This window comes from Engraulis encrasicolus, chromosome 12 (genome assembly GCF_034702125.1).
Source record: "Engraulis encrasicolus isolate BLACKSEA-1 chromosome 12, IST_EnEncr_1.0, whole genome shotgun sequence".
NCBI lineage: Eukaryota > Metazoa > Chordata > Actinopteri > Clupeiformes > Engraulidae > Engraulis > Engraulis encrasicolus.
Genome location: NC_085868.1, coordinates 14,350,077 through 14,377,866, shown reverse-complemented (window position 1 = coordinate 14,377,866; position 27,790 = coordinate 14,350,077). Strand labels below are relative to the sequence as shown.

Sequence of the window (27,790 nt, the reverse complement as noted above, 5' to 3'; positions counted from 1 at the left end):
CCGGATTGACTGTATATCTTTGCCAAAATTAGGTCTGTATAGTACTTTTTTCATGACATATACAAATGGTCTACATGAATAAAAATCAATTCACAAAACAAATGGCTTCAGATTAGGAGAGGCATGGCATGTCTTTATTATAAGACTATTTACAGGCCAAAAAAGGACATTGGAGAGTAAATACAATACAAAGGGTAAAGTGCTATAACAAAGCTACCAAGTAACCATCTACAAAGTATGGAAAGTCAAAGTGTTGTGTGTGACCAGTCAGGGCACCAAAGTCTACAGCTAGGATGTTTTTCGATGATTCTGTGTGCACTGGCTGGATAGGTTGATAGATGGACAATGAAGGTTTATCGACACCATCAAACATCAACCCACTACCCAGTGTGAGTGTAGGAATCCCGTAGCTAAGAGGATACTTGGGAGCACAGCTGTTGACCACTTTGGCCGGGCCCAGACAAAGATTATTTAAAAAGGCCCTCTCTCAATACATAGGGTCCCAATTCTGGGCACCCACTCTCCCTGGGCCCGGGATAACATGCATGTTTGTCCTCCTCTGTCTGTGGGCCAGCTATGGAGAGGGCTCCTGCTGAATTCACAGGCTGACTGGTTATACTAATAACTGACGAAAAGAGCTGTTGAAGATTACGTCTGGCTTGGGAGCTCTAACTGGTACCCCGCTGCATGATTTTTTTGTTTGTTTGTTTTGCACTATTAAAAAGAGCATTCTAAAAGCATTTCTCCCCGTGAATGCACCTTCCCCTGTAAGAGACCTTTTTTTTTTAATACAAACGTACAAATACACACAAGCATGCAGAAACACACACACACACACAAAACACACTCTCTCGCTCAAACACACACACACACACACACACACACACACACACACACACACACACACACACACACACACACACACACTTCTCTGACCAATGCAATAACTCAGATACATGGGCAGAAGCTACCAACATAGCAATCCAATTCCTGCAAACATGATATAAAAAAGATTTTATGCGTTTTTCAAAGCCCTGCAAAACCTTTGAGGTGTGAACTGGGTTTTTTAAGATGAGGCGTAACATAGTCTGTTGTCCTTCTCCTGGACAACATAGGGACACAGAGAGGTAATTCCACAAAAGTTGGTTCAATAGTAAACCAAGTTAAGCTAGCCTTGAGGTTGTGGTACGGTGAATCATCAAAAAGAAGAACCATGGAGTCCTCGTTTTTTTTTTTTTACGAAATGTTGCCTACAGGCCACCTACAATGAGCAGGTTTACCACTTTTTGCAAGTTAACTTAGTCATGGTCATCAACCATGTTCGTGGAATAGCACCCAAGTGTGTCAGGGGATGAACCCAGGTCAAAGGTGAGTAAAGATTAAATGACCTCTTGTGAGTATGGAGCATTAAAGGTAGAGTATGTCATTTAAGTTAATAATTTTTACAAAAAAATTCAAAATGGTGAAAATGGAGAGGATACACCAATTCAACTTTCTCCCAATCATAATGAATACTTAGAAATTGATGGTGGTAAATATTCATGAAAAAGATTACATTAGTGAATTGGGCAGCACAAATTCTGGAAATAAACAAAGTTACATACTCTACTTTTAAGGACATCCCATATCTCACATATAACTTTAAAAAGTCTGCAAACAGTCATCATGATGAGAGTTCTTCATAGCTGGCTGGCTCGTATAAAAATATAAAAACACAAAATGGAAAAAAAACGATGCAGAAAATACTTTTGATTGTACACACTGGGACTGTCTCACTCCTCAAATTGATATGAATGAAGGGTCTGTCCTGTTGGTTTGTCCTTTGATCACAGTGTTGTTTGGTTATCCCTTTTTGTCCACTTTTTCTTCTCTCTCATTTTCTGTTTGCCCTGTCACAGTTTATAGGGCCAATCTCCAGTTTAAAATAAACCTGATGGTTGTTTAGCTGATCAGAAGAGGTGTGTGCATGGGTAAGTGGAGATACTGTGGGGAGGGGAGCGGATGTCCAGCAGATGAAGACCCCTGATTGCGGTGGGGGGGGGTGGTCACTTCATAGGCTAGGGGGGGTTCAGGGATTGCCATAATAAGTGGGAGTAGGGGGTGGTGCTGCCAGAGGTGCCATCTGGGGAAACAGTGCTGCTCAGAGCTGGGACTGAGGATCAGTGATTGGCATGGCATGTAAGTACTGAAAGTCTTGTTGCAAGGGTAGAGGACGAGCCGTGTGTTGGGGTATAGTGTAAATGAATAGGGGTGAGTGGGATGTTCTGTCCATAGAGGATCAGTAGCCAGCTAAAAGGGTGATCACTTGTCAAGGGGCTTTGGGTATGTGATGGGCGTGGCGTGTGGGTGGGAGAGGGGACCTCGTAAGTGATTGAGGGTAGGGTGTTCCTCAGTCAAGTGGCACTGGGACTGCAATGGGCATGGGGAGTTGGTGATGGTGAGGGTGGGGTGGGGGGTGGGCACCTCCTTCGTGATTGAGGGTGGCGTCTCCTCAGTCGAGGGGCTGTGGGTCTGCGAAGGTGGGCATGGATAGTTGGTGATTGTGTGTGGGGGGGGGGGGGGGGGGTTGCGTCTCCTCAGTCGAGGGGCTGTGGGTCTGCAATGGGCATGGTGTGCAGCACCTCGTCCAGCAGCTGCAGTGCCCGGTGCAGGTGGATCTCGATCCAGCAGGGCGTCTCCTTGATGCTCTGGCGTGGGTAGTCGGGGCCCCAGCCCTTCACGAAGCTCATGCGCAGGATGCACAGGCGCCGCAGGTCGTCCACGCCGATGCCTGCCGCTGCCGACAGACCTGAACACAGAGACCATTGGTAAGGAGGAGACTGTTCATAATAATTAGATTAGATTATCCTTTATTGTCTCTTCAGGAGAGAAATTCAGAATGGACATGAGAAAGTGTGATTCACAGTTAACATCAAATTACCACAACAAACAGACCTAGGACCACAAAGAACAAACAAACAACAGGGTAACAGACAACCATTGTTAGTGTTACACGCAACGTTCCAGTTTTGGCCCTGAGTTATCCAAAGGCATATACAACCCTAGATATTGCACACACTCTGACTTAGATCTATTGCTCAGAAAATAATAAAATATAATAAGGAGTCCCCCCCCCCAGGATCAATATAACGTAACTTTCTAAGTTGCCATCCATGCCCTTTCAGGAGACCAGGAGAATAGGAGAATGGAATTCAAAGGGTTAAGTCATGTCCATTAGGAGACCAGACGTTGCTGCATTGGTGACTCATGCTATGCTTTATCTTGGCTTGACATATTGTTGAACACATAGCCACCCAAGCACGCACAACAGTTGTTAGTTACACAGACACACATAGGACTGCGCACACATGTACCTATTTGGATCATTTCAGTATTATCTACCATAATGCTTTTTACATACAGTACATTTATGAAAACAAATGCACTTTATAGTGTTGTAGGTTTATCCAAGCTCACAAACTGCCCGCAATAGATCAAAACAGTCATCGGAATACATTTCCAGTGGGATGCAGTAGGGCTGGGCAATATGACGATATATATCGTTATTGTGATATAAAAGTGTATATCGTGACCTTTCTCCTATATCGCTTATATCGTGATAGTACTTTTATACATTTTATACAATTGAATATCATTTAATTACATTTCATGTTGTCACAATACACACTATACGTTAATGTAACTATAAAATAAGGATAAAAAGATACATTTTAAAGAAAGGTTGTTTTGCGACATTAAAAAATAAAAAGCGAGAAAAACGAGAAAAACTGAAAACGTATTGTGCTATATCGTGATATATATCGTTATCGTGATATAAAGTAATCCATATCGTGATATTGTTTTTTTTCCATATCGCCCAGCCCTAGGATGCAGTGGTACTCACTGATGGCAGGGGCGATTCCCCCAACAGAGCCCGGTCCGGGGATGTTGCCCGCCACCGCTGCCGCCTGTGCTGCCGCAGCCGCCTGCGCTGTAGCCGCCTGCTGCTGCATCTGCCTGTGGCACTGCCTCAGGTCAAACACCTACAGGAGATAGGTTGAGGGAGAGAAAGAGGGTTTTAATAGGAAGAACAAGAGACATGGGGTTGAGAGCAGCAGAAGATGAGAGGGAGGTACAGTAGGGGACATTGTTTAAACACATGATAGTGATGACAAAAATACACAACATGACCGTGACAAGGAGTTGGTTGAGACAAAACATGAAAGGGAGGTAAGGACACGGTTTAGACACATAGTGGTGACATGGACACACAACATGAGCGTGACAAAGACAGAGAGAGGGGGTGAAGAAAAAGAGATAAAAAGTGTGTGAGGGAAAGAAAAAGACATGGGGCATGACAACAAAAGGGAAGAAGAGAACAAAACAGGTGACGGGAGAGATGAAAGGGGGCTGGATAAGCTGGGATAAGCTGGCATGAACGAGTGAACACAAACACACAAGCAAACGACAAAAGAAGAGGAGCATGGACACATAGCTGGACAAGGTCTCAGCACCACGTGAGAATGCAGGGAAGATGGGGGGGGGGGAATTACTCGAACACCAAAGGAGAGTTGTGCAAGCTGGCAACAAACACATGAAGAAAGATGGATGACTGGACAGAGATAGAGAAGAACAAGTGAGGAGTTGAATAAGAAGAGTCCACTGAGCCCCAAATTGAAAGGGAGCGCAGGGTCGCCCACCTGAGACAAGCAGGAAAGAGAGCTTCAAGTATGAAAAGCAACAGTCTCAGAAGATGGCAGGGTATCTGCACATTTTTTTATAACCCACATTTTTTTATAACCCAATTTAATACCTTTTAAGACCTCCAATGAGGGAAAATAAAGACCAAAATAAAGGTGTGTGTATATTGCGTGTTGTGTGTTGCAATATTTCCATTGCTATTACATTGCTATAATGTAATGTAATACATATCATAAAAAATATTCTATGACTATTGTGCTAATATAGTGTAGCCTAATGTGTTTGCATAGTGTAAGCAGTAGCCAGGAAGAACTGATCTGGAAGCCTATGGAAACCAAGCATGCCGAATTGCATGAAATAAAACTAATATAGCCTATGAAATAAAACTGAAGTGCATGAATCCGGCATTCCATTGTTGCATACATGCTCACAGAGTTATTTTGATCTCACTGCCGGCTCCCGAGTCACTTTCTGAGCCAGACATTTGTTATAACTTTATATTATATATTATATAACATTATATGATTTCTGTATGTTGCGGGAGAGTTTTCATGACTACACAGAATCTACCCCTTCCTTATATCATTAATTATTATTTCTAATTAACTAAACCACGTCTGTGTAACTCCCTGTCCCTGTGTTAAAATACTCTTCCAGTTGATCTGGCTGCTACTTAGGAGGACCCAAACTCCTTTGGCCTTTTCTTTTTGTTTTTAATTTAACCACAGAGATGCAAACACAGGGGCGCTGTGGCGCAGCGCGCTAAGCCCCCCACATTTGGGCTTGCATGCCCACCCACGAGTCCGGCCGAGATAATTTCCCGATCCTCCCCTATATCTCTGTCCCATTCACTTCCTCTCACCATCTTCGACTGTCCTGTCAAATAAAGGCATAAAAGCCCCTAAAAAATATATATATATATATATTTAAAAAAAGAGATGAAAACACAACCATGGTCAAAAGAGAAGTGGCGCGTGCAGGCATGCAGGCACGCAAGCACGCAAGCACACACTTTGTACAAAACACAACCCATTACTATTGACCCATTAGTGACTACAAATGCCAGACCTTTTGAAATTTAATGCCAGCCAGACCTTTTGAAATGTAATGCCAGACCTCGACAAACAGCGACATTTGATGCTTTTTATGGCCTTAAAACACATTATGCTGTATTTAATCTCAAGACTTTTAAATGAATGGGGATGGGAGTGGACAAGAGAGAACCTGCTACTCAACTACAGCATAAGTCTTACTACTCAATTCACAAACATTACAATCAGCTCCATGCCGAGATCAGGGAAAGAAAGCAGCAGCAACAGACTCCTCAACGTGGAGGAGAGAAAGATGGAGATTCTGAGGGGAGCAGGCTCACGTCACAGGTTTTACTGCTCAATTTACATATTGTATATTACAATCAGCTCCATGAAAAGGGGAAAGATGACGACCAGTGTTGCCAGATTGGGCCGTTTCCCGCCCAATTGGGCTGCTTAGGATGGCCGTGTGCAGGAAAAAATGGAATTTAGCAGAAAAAGCAGAAAAAAATGTGTACTTCTAGGCAGGTTTTGAGCATTTTTTGGGCTGGAAATCATCAGCCTCATCTGGCAACCCTGATGACGACAGCAGCAGACTCATCAACGTGGACAAGAGAAAGAGGGAGATGCTGATATGAGGCGAGCAGGCATGGGCGAGTGAGTAATCAAGAAATAAACAGGAGAGATGGAGTTTAAAAATGGGAGCAGGAAATGAGCTAGATGAGAATGGACTAGAGAATGAGCACAATGCTTACCAGTCTCACTACTTTTCATATGGAAATGGTCAACGCAGAAAAATGTCAACAACCATTACACTGGAATTCAAAAAGGGAAAAATCCAGGCAACTCCAGGTGAAAAAGAGGAAGTCCATTAAAAAGCCTTTATTGTCTTAGGGCTAAAACATGATTAAAAAAGCCAACATGTTTCGACCGCACTGGTCTTCATCAGGGCTGTGTCATCCATTACACTGGGGAGCCGGGTTCGATTCTGACCAGAGGTTGTGTCCTGATCCTTCCCCCAACCATCTCTCTCCCCCACTCATTTCCTACACTATCTGAATAATAAATGTGTAAAAGCCCAGAAAACGGTGCATTTCTGTGAAGGGTCTCATCCGTCCAAAATCATTGAATAACTGGCTGGCACTGTTACCACGAGTGGGGGCCTACAGAGGCCGCTTTAAATGGGAAGTTAACCTCCGTCATTAAATGAGAAGTTTGTGAGTGCAGAGGGATGGATGGAAATGACATTTGGGGAACAAGAAACGGGTCAATTTCCACGTTCGGGAGAGAAATGTTATTTCAGTACCCTGAAGAAAAATGGGATAAGAGAGAGAAAGAAAAATGGAGGCTTGGGTGAGAGGCAGTACTGACTAACAAAACAGAAGAGAGAAACGCAGAAGGCATGATGGGAGTGAACAAAGAGAACAACATCAAGTAGCTACGTCAGGGGGCGGTGGTAGCTCAGGTGGTAGAGGAGTCGTGCGGCAACCCAAAGGTAGCAAATTCAAGCCCTGCTCGGCCTAACTCCATCGTTGTGTCCTTGAGCAAGATACTTAACCCCAAGTTGCTCCTGGTGGCAGGGTGGTACCCTGCGTGACCACGGCCACCGGTGTGTGAATGGGTGAATGTGAGGCATACAATGTAAAGCGCTTTGAGTGCTCGAAGGAGTGGAAACTAAAGGTGCTATATAAATGCAGTCCATTTACCATTTACATCTAACATCTAACAGTGAGTGTTAAACCAGATAACCAGAGCATTGATTTTCAGAAAAACTGAACAGAATAGCCAAAACGCACTTAAACCTTAATTTCTTATTGTCTGTAGCACACAGAGAATTTTTTTTTTAATGATAGAGGCTTTCTTTTGTATGGCATCTTCGTACAAGTTTACTACTGAAAGCATGAACGGCACTCCCAGCGTGAATGGTATATACATACTAGATGAGGCAGCCGGCACGAAAGGTAAAACCACACAGATGCATCCCCTGGTCAAAATGGAATAATGGATGAAGACAAAGAGACCAAGGAAGCTTCCAGTGGAAGTATAGATGAATTAAGCTCTTTAGACAGTCCACCAACCCATCTAGAGCAGTGGTTCTCAACCTTTTTTGAACAAACATCCCCTGGACCTCATCATAAGCCTCTCAACACCCCCTCAACCTCATTATAAGCATGCCAACGCCCCCTTTGGTAATAAATAAAATAAAATGGAATACTGACCCCCTATGGCAACTAAGCACCATCCCCTCTCAGCTGTATCCTTCTCACCCCCCACCCTCCCCCATTGCTCCCCAATGTCCCCTATGGGGCTGTAGAACCCCCACTGAGAAACACCAATCTACAGTATTCTCCAACATACAGGATAGAACATTGCTGCTGAAGTCCCATAACATACACATGGATGAAGAGAATGAAAAAAGACCCTTTGATCAGCTATGCCCTCTATGCATCCATCTATGCATCCATTCTCCAACAAGCTCCACGGGAGAGGGCATTGTGCTGTTGAAGTACTATAACAACAAAATGTGCCGGATTATTTCACATTTTTAATGCAAAGTAGGCGATGGAAAATCTGTTCAAATACATCAAGAGCCAAGCAGCAAAGGCCATTTTTTCACTGAGTGATTATTGGATTCTGGATTCTGACCATGAATCTCTTGCAAGGCTTATAATGGGCCTAAAGGTACTAATTAGTTCTGAACTGAATGTGCTTGAGTGGGCAAAGACTCCCCGAGCTTACCTTCAGTGCTTTCTCTAGTAGCTTCAGTCATATGCGCACTAGTAGTCACATCTTTTTTAATCTCTGCCCTCTTTTTAATTTTAATAACAAAATGGTCACTAGGAGTGTGAATCACAGCCTGACAATACGATTTGATATAAGTTTCTTAAGCCATCGATTCGATTATTTTCAATGCTTAATAATGTCACACGATACGATATGATTCGCGTTTTTACACTATTCACTATGTGCACTATTTTTTCCCTCACTTTCCCACTACTATTACGCACTACTTACAGGACCTCATCTATGTTCCTTAACACACATACAGTATGCTACATGAAATTGGTGGTAGGTAGGTATTTAAAAATGAATTCGTTCTAAGGTTACCAAATTCTGGCAATAAAATATCCATACACCATTATACTACCAGCAACGTGTGTGCAGCGAAAATGTTTGAAACCACACTTGTCTGGGAATGGGAGCAGACAGGCATTGGTAATTTAAAAACGTGCACGGTTCATCAGCGATTAGTGTCCTCAAAACCGTTGAAACATAGAGGGGATACACTCTTCCTCCGAAAAAGAGTTATCTTTGTGTGAATGCGCGCGTGATGGTGTGTGCATATCAGCATTGCACCCATGAGCAGATGGCTGAAAATAGACGCATCGATGCCTTATCATATACAACCTTAACGGTCACTGCTTCCATTTGTTGACAACTGTGAAAATGTCCCTCTTTTCTGAAGGAAAAAAAAACATTTAGAGACTGACTATGCCCTCAATCCCATGAACATAAAATCCTACCCTACCCTGACGCATCTAAAAACCATCAAAACTGTTTTTAAAGCCTAGTTTTTCATTGCCTATAAATCTGAACAAACCATCGGCACTGGAGGATATCTTGTGCATGTGTGTGTGTGTGTGTGTGTGTGTGTGTGTGTGTGTGTGTGTGTGTGTCTTTGGGTGAGCCGATTCAGGAACTGTACACTTCACACTGTTCCAGGAGGGCAATGAACATAATTTAAGACACAACTTAAGACCGCAACCTGCGGAGCCACACAAGCAGACTGAGTAACAGCTTTTTTCCACAAGCCATCAGACTCATCAACACACTGAAGAAAACCACATGAACATTCCAAGGTCACTGGAGGACATTCCATGAACATTTCTTTCACCATGCCACTGGCACTTTACTCTTGCACCTTGTATACAGATCTACACACTTCACTTAACTTGTATGACCACTGATTCTACTTCTGCTGCTATGTGTGTATGTGTATTTATTGTCCAACAGAATGTCAGTCTTTTTACTGCACACTATGTGTGTGTGTGTGTGTGTGTGTGTGTGTGTGTGTGTGTGTGTGTGTGTGTGTGTGTGTGTGTGTGTGTGTGTGTGTGTGTGTGTGTGTGTGTGTGTGTGTGTGTGTGTGTGGTACATGTCTATCATCATGTTAGTGTTTGAAAACTGCACATGTGAGAGTGTGTGTTGTGTGTATGTGTGTGTGCTGTGAGTGAATATGTCGGAGAGATAATTGTAAATTCATGTATGAGTATGTTGTGTGTGTGTGTGTGTGTGTGTGTGTGTGTGTGTGTGTGTGTGTGTGTGTGTGTGTGTGTGTGTGTGTGTGTGTGTGTGTGTGTGTGTTACATGTCTATATCATCATGTTAGTGGTGTTTGAAAACTGCACATGTGAGAGTGTGTGTTGTGTGTGTGCTGTGAGTGAATATGTCGGAGAGAGAATTGTAAATTCATGTACGAGTATGTTTTTTGTGTGTGTGTGTATGTGTGTGTGTGTGTGTGTGTGTGTGTGTGTGTGTGTGTGTGAGACTCACTAATTTGACGCCCTTTCTGTACTGATGTCTTAAGTCATACAACCCTAACCCTAACCCTAACACTAACCCTAATCCTAACCCTAACCTTAACCCTAAACCTAAACCTAACCCTAAACCTAACCCTAAAATCGCTTGCTTGAAATGTTTGATTACCATGTGACGTAAGCGATCAGTACCGAAAGGGCGTCAAACTAGTGGGTCCCGTGTGTGCGTGTGGCCTGACCTTGATGTAGGCGCTGGGGTAGATCTTGTGCACGGCGTCCCCTGGCGCTCGGCCGGCCTCCCGGTCCAGGTAGTAGCTCTGCACGAAGACGGCGTGGTCACTCAGGCAGCGCACCCACACGTCCCCCTCGCCCTTACACTCCAGCTGCACGCCCTTACCAATATGGAGACTGCACAACAAGTGAAAGAAACAATCAGTTCAGTAATACACAAAATAATACACAGCAGTGCACCCACCCACCCAACACATCTCCCTCTCCTTTACACTGCAGCTGCCCTTTTCAATAAGGAGACTGGAGGACAGATGTACAAAACACTCATCTCAAACAACTCAATAATATGCAATAATAAACAAAAACGAAATGATACAAACAGGTTTGAAACAGAGTTATCTTTTTTCAGGTTGTAACAGAGGTGCTTTCTTACATTGAATTTTTACATACGTTCTTAAATGTCTTTTAACATAACAAAGAGGGATCTCCATTCCTCTATGCCCCCCATGCTGAAATAGCGGACCAGGTGCCTTTTGTGGACTGCGGGGCATCTATCTCTGGCCCACGAATGGTTCTGAAAAGTTTATTTATGGGGAGGAATTTGGAAAAAACTGGCCCTCCGTGACTTTTAATTGAGCAACCCTGCTCTATGCTAACATGTCAAAGGTGTTCCTACCGGGCCCGCTCGATGGCCTCTGTTCGGTGGACGTTGCTGAGCTGGCCGAGGCAGAAGCGGTCGCCTCCCGAAGGGTCCACGTAGCCGTCCACCGTCACCACTGGGCAGTTGGAGGGCACCTTGAAGGTCTCGCCCACCTGCACGTCCATCTCAAAGTAGGCTATGGAGCACCAGTACTCAGGGGCTGAGAGAGAGAGAGAGAGAGAGAGAGAGAGAGAGAGAGAGACAGACAGACAGAGAGAGAGAGAGAGAGAGAGAGAGAGAGAGAGACAGACAGACAGAGAGAGACAGAGAGAGAGAGAGAGCGCGGGGGAGAGAGAGAGAGAGAGCGGAGAGAGGGGGGGGTATAGTGCATGAAAGACAAAGGAGAATCTTGATGTTACACTATGAATGCATGTCCATCTCAAAGTAGGGGAGAGAGAGAGAGAGAGAGAGAGAGAGAGAGAGAGAGAGAGAGAGAGAGAGAGAGAGAGAGAGAGAGATTCATGGAAGGTAAACCAGAGGTTATTATTCCAAAAATCAAAGTCATTTGTTTGCCCACCCTCTACCCTCTCCCATTTCCTTTCTTACATGTCTGATCTGATACAAAGCAAACTCAGGACTTTAAATCCAAAAAGTGACCTGAAACCTAGTAAAATAACAAGAACAATGCATGAAAAAACAAATACAGTACATCCAAAAAACCCAAACAAAAGGCATGAGAAAAAAAGCACCTGGATGGTTGGATATTGGGAGCTGGAATGCCATGTCATTGTGAACCAGCCCTACAATGAGACAAAACACAAACGACAGTTAGATTTTGCTCCTGGTATTTGACATAAATATTACGAATAAAAGCACTGATTAAATTAGTCCAATTCAGAGTGCTGATAGGCTTGTGGAGAATTCAAAGAATTCTAAGCAGTCCTAAGCAGTACCAGTCATGTTCGGTAAGCCCAGGAGAGTTTGAATACAAATAAAATCAGATACGGAATGCACCCCTTGAAACTGCTATCATTATGCTTATTCCACACCTGTGCAATGTGCAATGTCCATGCTGCAATTTTTTTAAACTGCAAACCATTACTAAAACTATGTGGTATCAATAATTGAAGCAACGCCTGACCAATTACCTTGACATACTTCTATTTCAGTGTGCAAGATAAGTCAAACATACAGTTATGATTTTCTCTACTACAAAACCCATGGGTCATGTAATTTTAAGTGCATGTTATATGAATGGGTCACTGAGGGTTTTTTTTTTCAATAGCAGACATCGGGGTGGTAACAAGTAATGCCACTATTGTATGGATTTATTTATTTTATTTATTTATTTATTTTATTTTTTTTGGGGGGGGGGTTAATTGATTATCCAAGAAGCATCCTGATTACTTGTACATTATTTACCTACTTATAATCAATTTACGAGCATTAGCTGTGATTGCACCACTTGGCCGTGGCAGTGGACTTACAGTAGTGTCCAGGATGAGGCATGGGAGGGTGGTGTTGAACGTGTCCGTTTTGGGAGTGGGGCACGGTGGGGCCACTGAAGCTGTTGTTCCGGCTCCAGGTGGAGGTGGGGTCTGCATATACAGGAGAAGAAATCCAGAGCATGCATGTTACACTTTTTATTGTGTTTCTATGTGCGTGACAGACAAAATGTGTGTACGGAATGTACTGAAATGCAAGGCCAAAGCAAAAAAGGAAAGGTTGGAGGAAAGGAGTGAGGAGTCTGTACACTCATCCTGCCATGGAATAAAACTCAAAAGAAAATAGCATTTTAAGTGTGCGGACTCCTCACTCCAAACCTTCAGTCAGCCCCTGTCCTCCACCGTTCTCCTGCAATGTGCACAATTTTCACCTTCAACTAAGCAAAAAGGGAAGCATATACATCAACAATATGCAGTAAAAAAAAAATACATTCATGTTCAAGGCAGAAATTTGAATTACTGAAGAAGATTTTCTTCGTAACTCGAGCCCCTCAGGCACCCTGAGCGATGAACTCGAGCCCAAGTCTTGTCGCCACGTTTTGGAAGAATTCAGCCTAATCAGAATTGCAATAGATGTTGTTGAGATTTTATCTGCTCACCCGGCAGGTCTAGGTTATGCCAAACACCAGCAAAACAGAAACCAGCAAAGACCTTGCTAACAGCCAACAAGGAGTGAGTTGCGACCCGAGACCAGTTGCTTCTGATAGTCATTAGTCGTCCGCAATTTTTCTGAAGTCAAGCACCCACTATATATACGCTAAGACCCAGCGGGCTCACCTCGAAACTGTGACATCGTGGGTAATTACAGGATTTCACAGCGGTGGTCTTTGGTCTTACTTGTGACATTAACAATTAGCACCGTAAGCACTTTGATTCTGCTCTGGACCTTCACCTCCCACTACTTGGTACGGGGTTTACATAGACTTGTGTGCTTAGTATAGTGGCTTTCATTTTCCTTAAGACAAGGCACACCTTTTCTAAGACAAAGATGCCAAGGCATATCATCAATTGTAAATGTTAACCAAAGTAAAAGTAACCAAAGTAAAAGGAATAACAACAAAAATAACCAAAGTAAATGTTTGAAATAAGAAAATAACACCCCCCAATGCCTAATGAATAATGTACAGTCATTCTATAATTTCATAACACACCAGATGATATCTCACTGCACACTAGTATTCCCCGGCACAATTGGTTAGAAAAAGTATACTGACCCAATAGCACAAGTGGGTCATTTCAGGTGAAATCAGACACTTTGGGACCCGACCGACCCGGATTTCAATCATACTTGGTGTGCCTTTTTAGTAGCAAGGTAACACCCCAGAACTGCATTGGTTTGAATCTGACACTAATATTAAGGGAGAAACAGACTAGGAAAAGTTCACATGTGAGGGTAGGACACTATACATTCAGCCTTGAATATATCAGTCAGTGTTAGTCACAAAAAGATGCCTGCGGTGTTGTTTGAAAGCTTTTTTCTGGCTCTACATATTACACAATCAGCTTGGAATACAACAACTCTCAGAATATGAATTATGATAAATTGAAAAATTAAAAATTGAATATCTAAAAAAGCTATATTTTGAAATGGCCAGTTCCTTGTCCAAACGTAACCGGCAATGTCATGAGCAACACCTCAAATGCTGGTGTTTGGTTCGTTATTCATTTCAGAGAGAATTTGACTCACAAATATGGCATCATACAGACCACTTACTAATAATATGGTAATACCATAGTAGCATCACATGACAAAACAAAAACAAAACAAAAATGGTCAGTGTCCATGGTCCCAGGTTTCAGAAGCTAAGGCAGATGTCCATTTATACACACCAAATGATGATATGTGAATGTTTGAACATTCCTTCTCTGTGTACCTGTGCCATCTTGCCTTTACCGTACTTTAAAGAGATAATCAATGGCTACACTCTCATTTTGTACTCTACCAGTGCATTTGAAGCAGCAGCTGTGTCTTTTGTAGATAATGTATAAGTATGTCTTGTTGCAGTTACAGGTTCCACTACCAGAAGCACATCCTGATGATCCATGACAAGTCTATCTGGTCTGAAGGGAAAAGTGAAGGATGGAGATGGTCCATGAGGATGCAGGAAGTTCAGTTTCACCTCTCCAGTGCTCGGCATACATCCCTCAACACATGCTAGCCACCAGTTGCCATCATATACAGCTACAACATACCCTTTGGATGCTTGAAAATGTAACACATTCCTTTAATGAGCTCACTCTTTCAACTCTGCCTTCTCTGAATGCTGAAAATGGCCTAACTTCCACTGTGTCCATTGACAATGGGCAGAAGCTGTGTAGTTTTTGAGTACCTGGAATTGTTCTTGCAGATTCAAACCTCTTCAACAGGTTCTCAGCTTCATGATGGTGCATCTCTCTCAAGAACGTCCATTGCCAGTTTGCCACAACATAGATGTACCATCATGAAGCTGAGAACCTGTTGAAAAGGTTTGAATGTGTCAGATTCAAACCAATGCAGTTCTGGGGTGCTACCTTGCTACTAAAAAGGCACACCAAGTATGATTGAAATCCGGGTCGGTCGGGTCCCAGTGTCTGATTTCACGTGAAATGACCCAAGTGCTGCTGGTAGGAATTCTCCATTCAATCATGCACTCATGCACACATAGTACTCTTAAAATCAGGTCTTAAGAAATGGTTAAAACCAGTCCCTCCAGGAAATCGCGATGTTGTGATCACTGCGTTTTTCGCAACTTCACTGAATTCCCGCGAATTCTGCACGAGAGCGCAACTTTAACCAATCACCGCGATTTCCCGCAACTTTGAACACTTTGAACCAATCCATGTTGCGCTGACTTCACTGACGTCGACAACTTCCTTTCAAAAAGGATAATACAATAAAAAAATACAATAAAAAAGTAACCTAGCAATCAGTCCCAGCACTTTACTATGCATGTACAAAGTTGTAGGTGAGGGGGGGAAAACTAATAAATACGAATGTAGGAAACGCATGTTCTCATTGCGCGTCTGCTCGCATGGTCATAGGAGGGAAAATGTATGCCTAGTCTGGCATAACCAATAGGCCTACATTTTTAAAATGTGCTAGGCCTACATAAATATATAATTAACACTTCATGACAGTCATCTACATTACGCCAAGTATAGGGCTCCTACAACAAGATGTGTTTTTTTTTCTAAAGCGGTCCACCTGCTGGACCACTTTGGTGTTTGACTTGTGTGCGTACAGAAGGCAACATTTTCCCTCCGAATTGAGATGCGCAAATGTCTTGTCCACAACAAAGGAGTAATTTCCATCCTTCCATTGTGAATGCTGCGTGCGTGCCTGGCCAATATAGTAATCTCTTTCGCGCAAATTGGGCTATGGCTGGATACGAGCACTTGGTGACCGTGGTGACCATGTCGTCAAATCACTTTCGTTTAACCTGGCGCGGTCAAACGGGCAAGGAACACTGAACATGAATAAAACCAGAGCATACACGTTGGAAAGCTGTGGGACTAAGTTGGAAAACTACTTTCTGTGTCTCCCTCTCCTTCTCTCCTCCTTGCGCGATTGACTGCATTGATTGACAGCTGAGACCTCCGTTCTGCAGGCGACGTGTTTTATAGATAACAATCTCGTCGTCTTTTATATTCACAAGAGCACCGAAATTAATATAATTTCTGAGCATTATTCAGCAAGCACCCTTCACAACAGGAAATCTGTGAAGTCCATCCTTGTTACATTGAATGATGATCATCAGCCGTTAATTTAAAGCCGGCTGACGGCACGAGAGAACAAAAAAAAACCTAGGCCTATGCCTTCTTTCGAAAGCGACCCCTCCCTCTGCTTTTATTTGTGTTGCTTTTGACAAGCTTGAAAATGAAACGCTGACACAGGCAGGCTATGTGTAGCAGACGACTCACATTAACCAGGATTTCAGTCACAAGAGTTCCTGCCATGCACCCTCTTCAACTGGATGCAGAGCTCCACAGGTTTTTTCGCTTGTTTTTTTTTGGTGGGGGGGTACGCGGATGGACATGCCTAATTCCGCCCGCCTACTTATTGATAATAGTTAATTATGTATCCACTGTTTAAGTCAGGAATGGATATCGACATGATACGAAGTTTGTATGCTTACAATTTGAAACGGTAATGACATTTAAAACAGAGTCAAACGGCCATAAACAGCATTGTAATGGTATCGTAATGGCAGCATGAAAGAGATGGAACTTTTCATGACATTCTGGCTAAAAACTCGCCCTGGTCGCTTCCCTGCTTTGCTTAAGGACCAAAATTATAATATAAAAATGGAAATAATATAAAAACACCAGAGGACTGGAATGTGGCAGTGTCCTTTACTTTCAAGCGTGGGGAAACGCATCAAAAATCGCAACAAAAATCGCACCTTTCACTTCATGCCGCAACAAAATCGCAACAACACAGTAAGAAGCTCCGCAACTTTTATCACGATTTTCTGGAAATCCTCGTGCACCATCTGGCAATTCCGACCGCGATTTTTTGAGAAAATGCCCGCGATTTCCTGGTGGGACTGTAAAACACAGTGTGCATTTTAGTCACTGATCTTTTGTTGTGGTTTGTGTTGTGTCACAGCATCTTTTACAATTTTATATCTTAATATCATTCATTCTAATCATCTTCCTTTTTAACGACAATACCCTTATCGCTTTAATTTTGCTTAAGTGTAGGTAGGTTATATGTCATATAATCCTTATCAAATAAAATAAAATAAAAGTATATGTGACCTCTTCTTCAACTCTCAACGGCCACCTCGACATGTTGTTCACCTCACTCGGCCTCAGAGTTAAACACACACTGTCCCTGCATTGTGATTTTCGAGTTCTCCATTTGCTTGAAGCAACATCATTGTGGTTTCATCACGTCTATTTCTGCTAGGTGCAAAAGCCTTTACCCTAGAACATCTCCTGTTATTTTGCAGAGTAATTGTCTAAAAGCAGACACTTAGTTTGGAAATACTGTATGTATAATTTGTATGTCTTGTGTCTGCCATACAGTGGGTTATGTGTCTTTCAGTCACGAGTGGTGCTCGTAAGGGGAAATTATCTTATTCGCAAGTATGTAGGCCTAATGTGCCCCCTAAAATAAGCTCAGTACTTTTCCATCTGAAGCCTTTTCTGATAATCTTATGTATGTATGTCTGTTTGTTTGTTCTTTCACATCTTCAAACTGTTAGCACAAAGTTGGCCTGTTCTGTTCTTACTTATACAACAACAAGTTTTGTCCTTTTTCTATATAATTATGCTTTATACATGCAATTTACTTCCTTTTTTACGCCATTCATTACCAAAATCCACCACATTATACAGATGAAGAGGGAGACATTACAAACACTGAAAGACTGCGTTCAGTCAAATGGAACAAACACCACTTACGCCAAAGAAAAATCAAAGAATTGTAAATGCACGAAAAAAAAAAAACCCACTACCCATACCTAAATATTTTCAGTCACCCAGACCATCAATACAAACGGTTGCTGAAATTGAATGACGGGATGGCCACATTGGAATATACAAGAGATGCTCGGACCGATCGACTGCCAATCATGATTTGCCGATCCTGTCTAAGAATAGCTTGACCGCCAACCCCCATGAAGGGGTCTTACACACCAGGGCGGTAAAGCGTCGCGGAACGACCGCGTTTTTTACCGGCATCAGTGAAAATACATGGAAACATATCCTTACACACACCAACCGGCGGTAGTCGGGCGGTAGTCGGGCGTCAGAATTTGGAAAATAGAACTCGAGCGTATTTTTCACGCCGGCGACCGGCGGTGTCTCATTCAAATCAATGGCAAAGTAGCACGCTAGCTTTAGCTGTGAGGGGGTTTTGAACAGGACTGGCCGCGCACGCCGACGCTGTCAGTGTGCAAGGCAGAGAAAAACACACCGGCCGAAACTAAGCAGAAAGACCGCGTTCGTCCCGCGACCCTTTCGTTCCGCGACCGTTCCGTTCCGCTTTGGTATGTTTTGCCCCTAAGTGTCGATCAAAAGGCCAATCCAGACATCAAATTCCTCAGGCATTTTTTTGTTTGTTTTACCTTTGACACATTTGGCGCTGCGCATAGTCAGGCGTAAATGCATGACTGTATTTGACAAGGCTAGTATGAACAATGTGAAAAGCGGGGGCGCTGTGGCGCAGCGCACTAAGCCCCCCACATTTGGGCTTGCATGCCCACCCTGGTTCGAGTCTGGCCGGGGTCATTTCCCGATCCTCCCCTGTCTCTCTGTCCCATTCGCTTCCTGTCACCATCTTCCACTGTCCTATGAAATAAAGGCATAAAGACCCTAAAAATATATATTAAAAAAAGAACAATGTGAAAAGCATTTTCCCATTTTCTACAATGCTTGCATATGGGTCATTCCACGCCAAATCTCCGAATCATCCCGCACGACCATCTCAGATTTGGCAGAAAAAAATCAAGGAGGTTCACAAACGTCCCAATAGGAAAAGTGCAAAATTATAGCTCTCAACTCCTCATAGTTTTGTCATTAAAAATGTTTTTGTCAGGTACCCCCCTGACTCGTTTGGAACAGACTTCTCAGAGAGCCCACTTTCAGAGTGTTGTATCTAGATGACCAGTTTAGAAGATATGAACTCTTTAAAATGGAAAAACTGAAACTTGGTGCCATCTTTGCCACATCATTAGAAAAAAATGTCACGACTCACCACCATATTATCAACAGTTTTGGAAAGATTAGATGTCTGTTCTTAACATATCCAAAAACTGGGATGGTATTCTGCCTCATTTGGTCACAATGATTTTTTTAAAACCCACTGTTGTGTGACTTCCACTGCTCCTATGAAAACCTGATATTGGGGGGCAACTTTGCCATGCTATACAAAAACAATGACAGCAATCACCACAATGAACTGAACAGTTTTGGAAAGATAGGATGTCTGTTTGTAACATTTCCAAAAACTATGATGGTGTTCTGCATCAATGTCTTGTAATGACTCTTGAAAAACCCTTTGCTGTTACATCAGCAGCTCCTGTGAAAATGCCTAAGTCACATGAATTACCAGGGGCGGAGCTATAGGGGGACAAGCAGGGCATTTGTCTAGGGCCTTCCTGAATTTGTGGTAGGGGCCATAATCATGACCTTTGCAGACTTTTGGGTGCCAATCTATTTGGGCTGACACTGTGAATGACAGGCAGTTTGACTTGGGCATTTTTGATACAAGAAATGTGACTTGAGTATTTTTGAAGCACACAATAAGAAACAGTTGAGTGATTTATATACCATTATTATTTTTCTTTTTCTTTTAGGTTTTAGGTAACTACATTTTTTGGTAACTAAATGTTCGTGAATTAAAGGTTATGGCCATGTGTTTAAACCTCAACACTGTAGGAGTTAACATTTTGCTATTATACCGTAAAGTAAGTCTTGAATTGCAGTAGTGATAAATTAATTGAATCATTCTGATTGGTAAAGTAGCATTGTTAATACATAGTCTTGATATAGGATGTTAGCCAAACTTAATATCAGCATATGATTTTTTATATAAATTTCTTTTAACTGAAAGGATATTTTGAAATTTTACTTTGATACATTTCAAATTTCCCATCACTTCTGCAACTTTGCTCTGTTAGTAGAGGTGCATATCAAATGATTCAACACACAGACCTTTGCCATGAACCAATACAATGCGCTAGGTTCCTCGGTCATGGTTAGGACTGGGGCGGGGCCAAGTTCTATGAACAGGTCACCTTTGTCATGGTTTTTTTTGGGGGGTGGGACACTTTTATTATCATGGAGAAGAGAAAAAAACAGTGATGATACAAAAGGAGGAGACTGTTCGTAAGGAGGTAACCTGACTAAACAGCTGTCCTGCCCCTCCAATCACCATGACTGAGCTACCCTGAGCATGGTGCTAGACCACTGCAATACTGACTGAATGCTCATCAAGGGTCAACTCTGTCACAGAGCTGAGCAATGCAAGCATTAATGTTTGATGTTCTACATTAACCCTGATGAGTTTGCACAAATGGACATACATGTATACATGGAGTGAAACACAAATCAAATGTAGAAAGAATAATCACATGATGTGACATGATATGACCTGTGAAAAGAATAATCACATGATAAAAGGTAATATCTCATAAACAATCCAAAATAATCCACAGCAGGCCTCAGAACTGCATCAAAGTTGGTAAACAAGTTATTAAAGATTGTTATGAATTGTAATAAAAAGCATTGAGATGTGGTGATAGTCAGGATGTACTTGTTTCAAGATCTACGGGGATGTTTCAGTGATTCAACATTTCATCACTTTATTCCGGTATTTGGTTTTCAGTGCCTAAAGATGAGGTTTACACACGTCTATAAACTTTGATTTACTGAAATGTAGTTTCAGAAAAAGCTGGAAAAAACTCTGTCAACAGCCACTTTTACTTTTTTGCCGTATTATATTGAGTGTGTCGAAAATGCTCAAGTCAAATATCTTGTATCAAAAATGTCGGACTCAAATTGCTCAAGTCATTCACAGTGGCGGAACAATTGCACATAGGGCCTCATGGCAAATACTGGTAGATAGGGCCCCCCATGTAGCCTGCAAAGATTAGAGCAGGGGCCCCACCTCAATAGAGCAGCAAGCTGCAGATGTCACACAGCCGTTTTTACAAGTCCATTCTTAAAAAATGAGACAGAGCACCACCCCAGTTTTTGGATATGTTAAAAACAGACATTGAGTCTTTCTAAAACTGTAAATGTCATAGTGGTGAGTTCTGTCATTCCTTTTGTATAACATGGCGAATATGCCACTAATGTCAATTTTTCATAGGAGCTGTGGAAGTCACACAACAGTGGGTTTTTGAAAAATCATTGTGACCAAATGAGGCAGAATACCATCACAGTTTTTGGATATGTTAAGAACAGACATCTAATCTTTCCAAAACTGTTGATAATATGGTGGTGAGTCGTGACATTTTTTTTTAATAACATGGCAAAGATGGCACCAAGTTTCAGTTTTTCCATTTTAAAGACTTCATATCTTCTACACAGTTCATCGCAGAAGATCAGTCTTTCAACACAACATGCACAGAATGGTTGGGAACACACATTGTCCATATCAAACCTCTGTCTTTAAAACTGTGCTTACCACAGTCTTTCAAATATGCCCACAAATTCAAAGGTGAGAATTTTTCAAGCAACTTTAAGCCCCCAGAAAACGGTGGTAAATGACAAGAGGATGTGTGAAAATCCACATTTCACAAGTACATGTTCCAAATGTTACTCCTTGAAATTTGTAAGGACCTACTTAAAGCAGTTTTTTAGATACGGCAATCTGAAAGTGGGCTCTCTGAGAAGTCTGTTCCAAACGAGTCAGGGGGGTACCTGACAAAAACATTTTTAATGATAAAACTATGAGGAGTTGAGAGCTATAATTTTGCACTTTTCCTATTGGGACGTTTGTGGACCTCCTTGATTTTTTTCTGCCAAATCTGAGATGGTCGTGCGGGATGATTCGGAGATTTGGCGTGGAATGACCCATATTGCAGTTACTGCCATTCACCTCTGTAGGGCAGTAGAGCTGATTTGGGTGTCACCGAGCGCACTCCCTATATTAATCTACAGTACTGCACCACAGCTGATTAAGACCAAGAAATCCACTGGGCAGTCATCCAAAAGAGCTGCACATGAAGACACAGATTTTTTAGATTAGTGTGACAAAATAAAATCCGCTCAAATTAATTTTCACTGCGGCGGCGGCACCACCACTGCACTGCAGCTATTAAGATTCTAATGAATTAGTAAGCTCAGGGGACGTGTAATACTGCGCGCAGGGACACCAACAAGAGGGGCGGGTGGGTGGGGCAAAGGGGTCAGTTGACCCCGGCCCAGGGAGAGAGGGCCCAAGAATTGGCTCCTTATTACATTGAATGCATTGGATGGGGGGGACCTTTCAGATGACTTTGTCCTGGGCCCTGGGTTGTATATACCATGACTGATGCTACTGGGCTGGCTGGTGTGCGCTGATAATGTGACTTGCCAAGAAGCTCTTATTTTCATCCCTGCGAAAAATGAATTCCTTCATTTGCTGTGACAGTAGCAGCAAATCTGTGAATAGGAGGTAGGTACTCTCTTTTTAAGAGGGTAATGAGTGTGTTCAAGAGCTTATAGGGGGCCTGTCAAATATCCATTATGGAAGAGATGAAGACTTGTGGATCGCCTGTAATGTTAAGCACAACTCACCACTATGGAAGATGCAACAACATTTTACATTTAAAAGATGAAAGAGGGGACAAACAAAATTGTTGATTCTTCAATTCAAAAACCCTCATTAAGCAAGGCTAACTCTTCGACGCACAGTGACCTAATACCAGAAATACATTGCTATTGTCATTTCATGTACTTATTGTGCAGCTTTTTGCTTGGAAGCAGCACATGAAATACATGGTCATGAAATAATAAATCGTAAAACAGGAAGTGAAAGATTTTGTGCGTCTTTCCCCATTTAGTTTTGATGGACTTGAGTAATTATCATACTGTCAGTTTACTGTATATGGCCAATACTTCATGCTTTTCAAAATATTTTCGGCTGCTGAGAAGCAGGACCAAAAAAAAAAAAATTGTTTGAGGGGTGCATTTCTGGGAAGCGTAGTTGCTAACTATGTTAGCTACTTTGCTGTTTGCAATGCAATTTCCCATTGACAACTACCCAAGTTGCTAACAGGCTAACAACTACACTTTCGAGAAATGCATCCCAGATTTGTACCCAACCCCCACCCCTTGGGTGCTCTTACTAGTGGATCCTGCGGAGATGCTGGAGAAGGCACTGGAGGTGGAGGCGGAGCCGGATGGTTCTCCGGCTCCGGGGGGCAGCAGGGCGGGGCTGCCGAAGGCCTCCGGGGCGCCGGCGGGCCGCACTGCCCCTGACGCAGGGTGCTGGATGGTCTGCAGGTGGCTCTCGGCGTTGGGCAGCGACGACTGCACATCGTAGTCGTACTCATCTTTCACCATCAGCCCCGATGGCCCTGAGAGGGAGGACGTGGCAAAGACAAAAGAAATTTATTTACACTTATTTATATACTCAAGTATTTTGGGGGGCTTTTTATACCTTTAATTGATGGTGAGAGTGAAGAGATGACAGCAAATGGTCAGGAGGGAGAGATGGGGGGAGGATTGGGAAATGACCTCAGGCCAGAATTGAACCCGGGTCCCCAGTGTAACAGTATAGTGCCCTCGCCATTTGATCCACGGCCAAGGCCAGAGAACACATTTTAAGTACTTAATTCCATGTTACAAGGTGATATCCATAAGAAGCCAAATCTTCTGAGTATTCCAACTAATGTTGTGACCAGTATGCACATTGGTTATACACACACACACACACACACACACACACACACACACACACACACACACACACACACACACACACACACACACACACACACAACAATGCTCAGGTTTACTTTGGACCACTGTTGAGATAGCGCTCAACATGGTGCCAGCTATACACTCTCTTGTGTAGTAGTAGTAGTACAAGTAATGCAAGCTTAGTTTCATCAGAGACACTCTGGAGTCACTCTTTTACTAGTAGTGTCATTCATTTGAAACACTGGTGCTTAGCATTCCTTTATGTGTGGTTGCAACTTATAATGCTGTGTCCAGACCAAGAGCAAACTACGCTGCCTGGTAGCGTGGGTAGCAGAAGAAGTTTCGCCTTGAATTCGCTGTATACGCTCCAGACGCAGCATTGACAAGTTTGATTCAGCTAATCACATAACGGCTCTGGCTTGACAGCCTGGGACATTCGGAGATATGAACGTTCGGATTGGTTTTCGCCGAACAGCGTCAGAGCGAATCCGCCTGCGATTAGATTTAGTTTAATCGTCAAAATTCGCTCTGGTCGCGCAAGAAGCTTCGCTCCTGGCGAATTCGCTTTGGTAGCGCAGGTCGCGTGCCCTCCATAGAGAAATAATGACTTCCGTCGCTTCGTTCGCTCCTGGTCTGTACACGGCATTACACAAGGTTTGAAAGATGAAAAGTCAATCCACTCACCAGAGAGAGACAGTGCTGAGAGATCTGAAAAAAAAAATGCAGCATTGTACATTAGTAGCTCCACTTGTACAACATATTACATCTGCTCTGCACAAATACATACATGGCGATGTATTTTTTAGCACATTATCTTATACCCCTATACTAAAATAAATAACTACCTTAGTACAATTCTGTATACGTAGTCTTCATCTGTAAGCCTCTTTAGGCTGAGGCCCAGTGTCTGCTGTGGTCTATGAGACCACTGTACTTCCTTTATACAGTGCAAATGAGAAAAAAATATTTTTAACTACAATAACTACAAGACTGGGGCGGGGTATCGCACCATGTGCTCCTGTTCTAGTGAGTGTGTTATTTCCAAAGCCGTAATCCAAAAGGAGCAAGGAGCTGAACTCGTTGCAACAAATTATTTATTGCATTACAATGATAAGCGATAGAGAAGCTACCCACACGTGCAGAGCGTTTTTGGTCACCAGTAAACACACTGCACATGTCGGTCGGGCTGGGTGATATAGAAAAAAAAACATGTGATATGGATTGCTTTATATCATGATAACGATATAAGTCCTGCTATAAAACAATTACTCATGTATTCAGTTATTGTCTTTATTGTGTCGTGTTGCAAAACCACATTTCTTTAAAATGCATCTTCTCATTTTTATTTTTACAGTTATATGAAATTAAACCGTGCAAAGGGACAACAAAAAAATGTTATTCAATTATAAATGATTGTAAATTAGGTGTAATATTAGATGCAATTAGTTTATCACAATAGAAACGATGAAGGAGAAAGGGCATGATAGACACTTCTCTAATAATTATATATTGTCATATTGCCCAGCCCTATGCTACGTGTGGGTTGCACTTTTATCAATATTGCAAGACATAGCAACTACAAACAGAACACCAATAATTAAGATAGCAGAGCGACTCACCGATTCCTGGGGACACCACCCGTTCATAGTGGTAGGGGTTGACACACACGTTGTCTGTCTTCAGGTCGAAGGCGTACTGGCAGTACTTCACGTGCTTCAACTCGTTCTTGTGGAGATCGGGCCAGCGCCAGAGGCGTGCGTAAATCACATGGGGGAAACCTTTTCGCCCAGCTACCTGTGAGTGACATGGAAAAAAACAGATCAGAGAGGGTAAAGGCTTTGGAGTCAGTGCTGCACCAAAATTCCCATGCCCAGATCATTCAACTGTAGACTTAAAACAGTTAGCCTGCACAAGCCATCTTGGCAGAAATTATGTTTTAAAAAAGCAACTTTGTGTAGCAGACCTAAAACCAAATGATTTGACCCAACTTGCTCTATAATGATACAAAAAAAGCTATTTTGTTTGAAAACAAAAAATAAATAAATCCACAATACATCTCGGAGAAGATTTGCCTGCATTCATCATAACATTATAGCAGATACAGCAGACTTTCAAACGATGTACAATGCCTCCATGCAACCAGAGAACCTCTCAAAACAAACGCACCTTAGTGGACCCTAGCCTATGACTTTTGCCCTTACCTGAAGTCGGCCATCCAGGGTGCGCTGGATGGTGACACACTTGGTGGGGTGCGCTCCGTTGGTGGTGATGGCGGTGATGAGGGAGTCCAGTTCATCCTTCTTCTCCTTTAGCTTCTTGACCAGGCTCTCGATGGCCCTCTTGGAGAACGCCTCGCTTTCGCCGCCCTGCCTGTGGCACATCAAACTGTGCACGATACTGAGACAGGCGTCGTTGCTCGTCGGTGTGTTTGTGATGGACATTTCTTCACTTTTTTTTTTTTTACTCCGGATCACTGCTGCTCCTCGCTGACGTTTCTAGGGCTAGTATTAAGGCGTGTCTGTTCCAGTCGTAGGAGATGATAGAGAGAGATAGAAAGATAGAGTTCCGGTGACAGTCTTGAATTGGATCAAGGTCTGCTTAACTCCCTTATGCATTTCAACACACACCACACAACAGCTCCACGCTACATTGTACATCAGATACTACTCTAACAAAACAATCATAAAGCATGCTGATAACCTAACTGGAGAGGCGTTGCCTTTCAGGTTAACCACGCATGACAAACATCGATCTGGGTAAGATAGTTGACATGTGCAGCGGTAGGTTGTTTACGCAGAACTTCGTAGCCCAAGCCTGCGGGGACTAGTCGACTAGCAAGTGAATGTGGAGCAGATGGCTTGGTCGCTACCGTGTGAAACTACAACCGAGATTTACTTGTTAATCTACCTTTGCCAGTGCGTGTGCAGTCAACAGAACGTGCAACTCTATTGGCAACCCAGTCAAATTACTATAATACACACCACACGCCTCAAAACAAAGTAGATGGGACAGGGAATCCTTGTTGTGGGTGGATAAATCAGCTAGCTTGCTAGGTAGCCAGCCATCACATCCTTCACCCAATGGAACGAAAACAAACTCGTTTGCAAAGGGATATCGATACTTTCCCAGGTCGCTCAAGGCGAAAAATCACACTTGCAAGCCCAAAGTGCACAAAAGAAATAGAGGTGAAATAAATCAAGGACTCTACCTTCAAGTATGTGGTGTTATGAAAAACTTCTTCTTGTGAATAATATAGCTAGCTTCTCAGCTAGCTAAGCTAATCCTACGGAGTACTCCGCTGTCAGCGCGCGCTCCTTTCATTCGTGTGCCATTCACATTAGTGTTCGATTTCCATTGAATGAAAGACATTCTTCACCATACGGCGACATAATTATCTGCAAATACAAACATTCAATTTGTACCGGTTCAGGAAAAACAGCCGTAACTCTTCTTCATGCAAGTCTGCAGAAAAATAAACAACTGGAGCCCAGCTTGAAAGAAGGGATGAACCATGTCAGGCCCAGGCAGCTACCTACTTTGATTCTGCGAGAACATGGCGACTTGCGCATGCGCCAGCAATTACCTCCTCCTTCTCTGAGTGTGAATGGCTGATTCCAGCAACATCTGGGGCCTACAAAGCTGGTTCAAGATAAGTTCAGGTTCAGTTAAAAGGTAAACCACCTAATATAATAATAGAAGAGCTTTTCTTAAGAAAATGAGGACCCCAGGCTCTTCTAGTAGATGATTTACCTCTGAACGTAACCTTAACTTATTCTGAATCAACGAGTAATAGGCCCCTGCCGTGAACATCAGAAAACATCTGGTG

General features: G+C 42.8%; 1 protein-coding gene across 1 annotated transcript; it reads right to left on the bottom strand.

Annotated features, from left to right (window-relative positions):
• Positions 1–106: 106 nt before the first annotated feature.
• Positions 107–27,487, bottom strand: smad4a (SMAD family member 4a). The gene is made up of 11 exons (XM_063211684.1): positions 27,173–27,487; positions 26,166–26,482; positions 25,584–25,758; positions 24,649–24,672; positions 23,388–23,618; positions 12,607–12,717; positions 11,869–11,919; positions 11,156–11,339; positions 10,488–10,656; positions 3,884–4,022; positions 107–2,788 (listed from the first exon to the last, which is right to left on the bottom strand). The coding sequence occupies exons 2-11, from the start codon at positions 26,403–26,405 to the stop codon at positions 2,577–2,579; spliced, it is 1,536 nt and encodes a 511-aa protein (XP_063067754.1). The 5' UTR covers positions 26,406–26,482; positions 27,173–27,487; the 3' UTR covers positions 107–2,576.
• Positions 27,488–27,790: the final 303 nt, after the last annotated feature.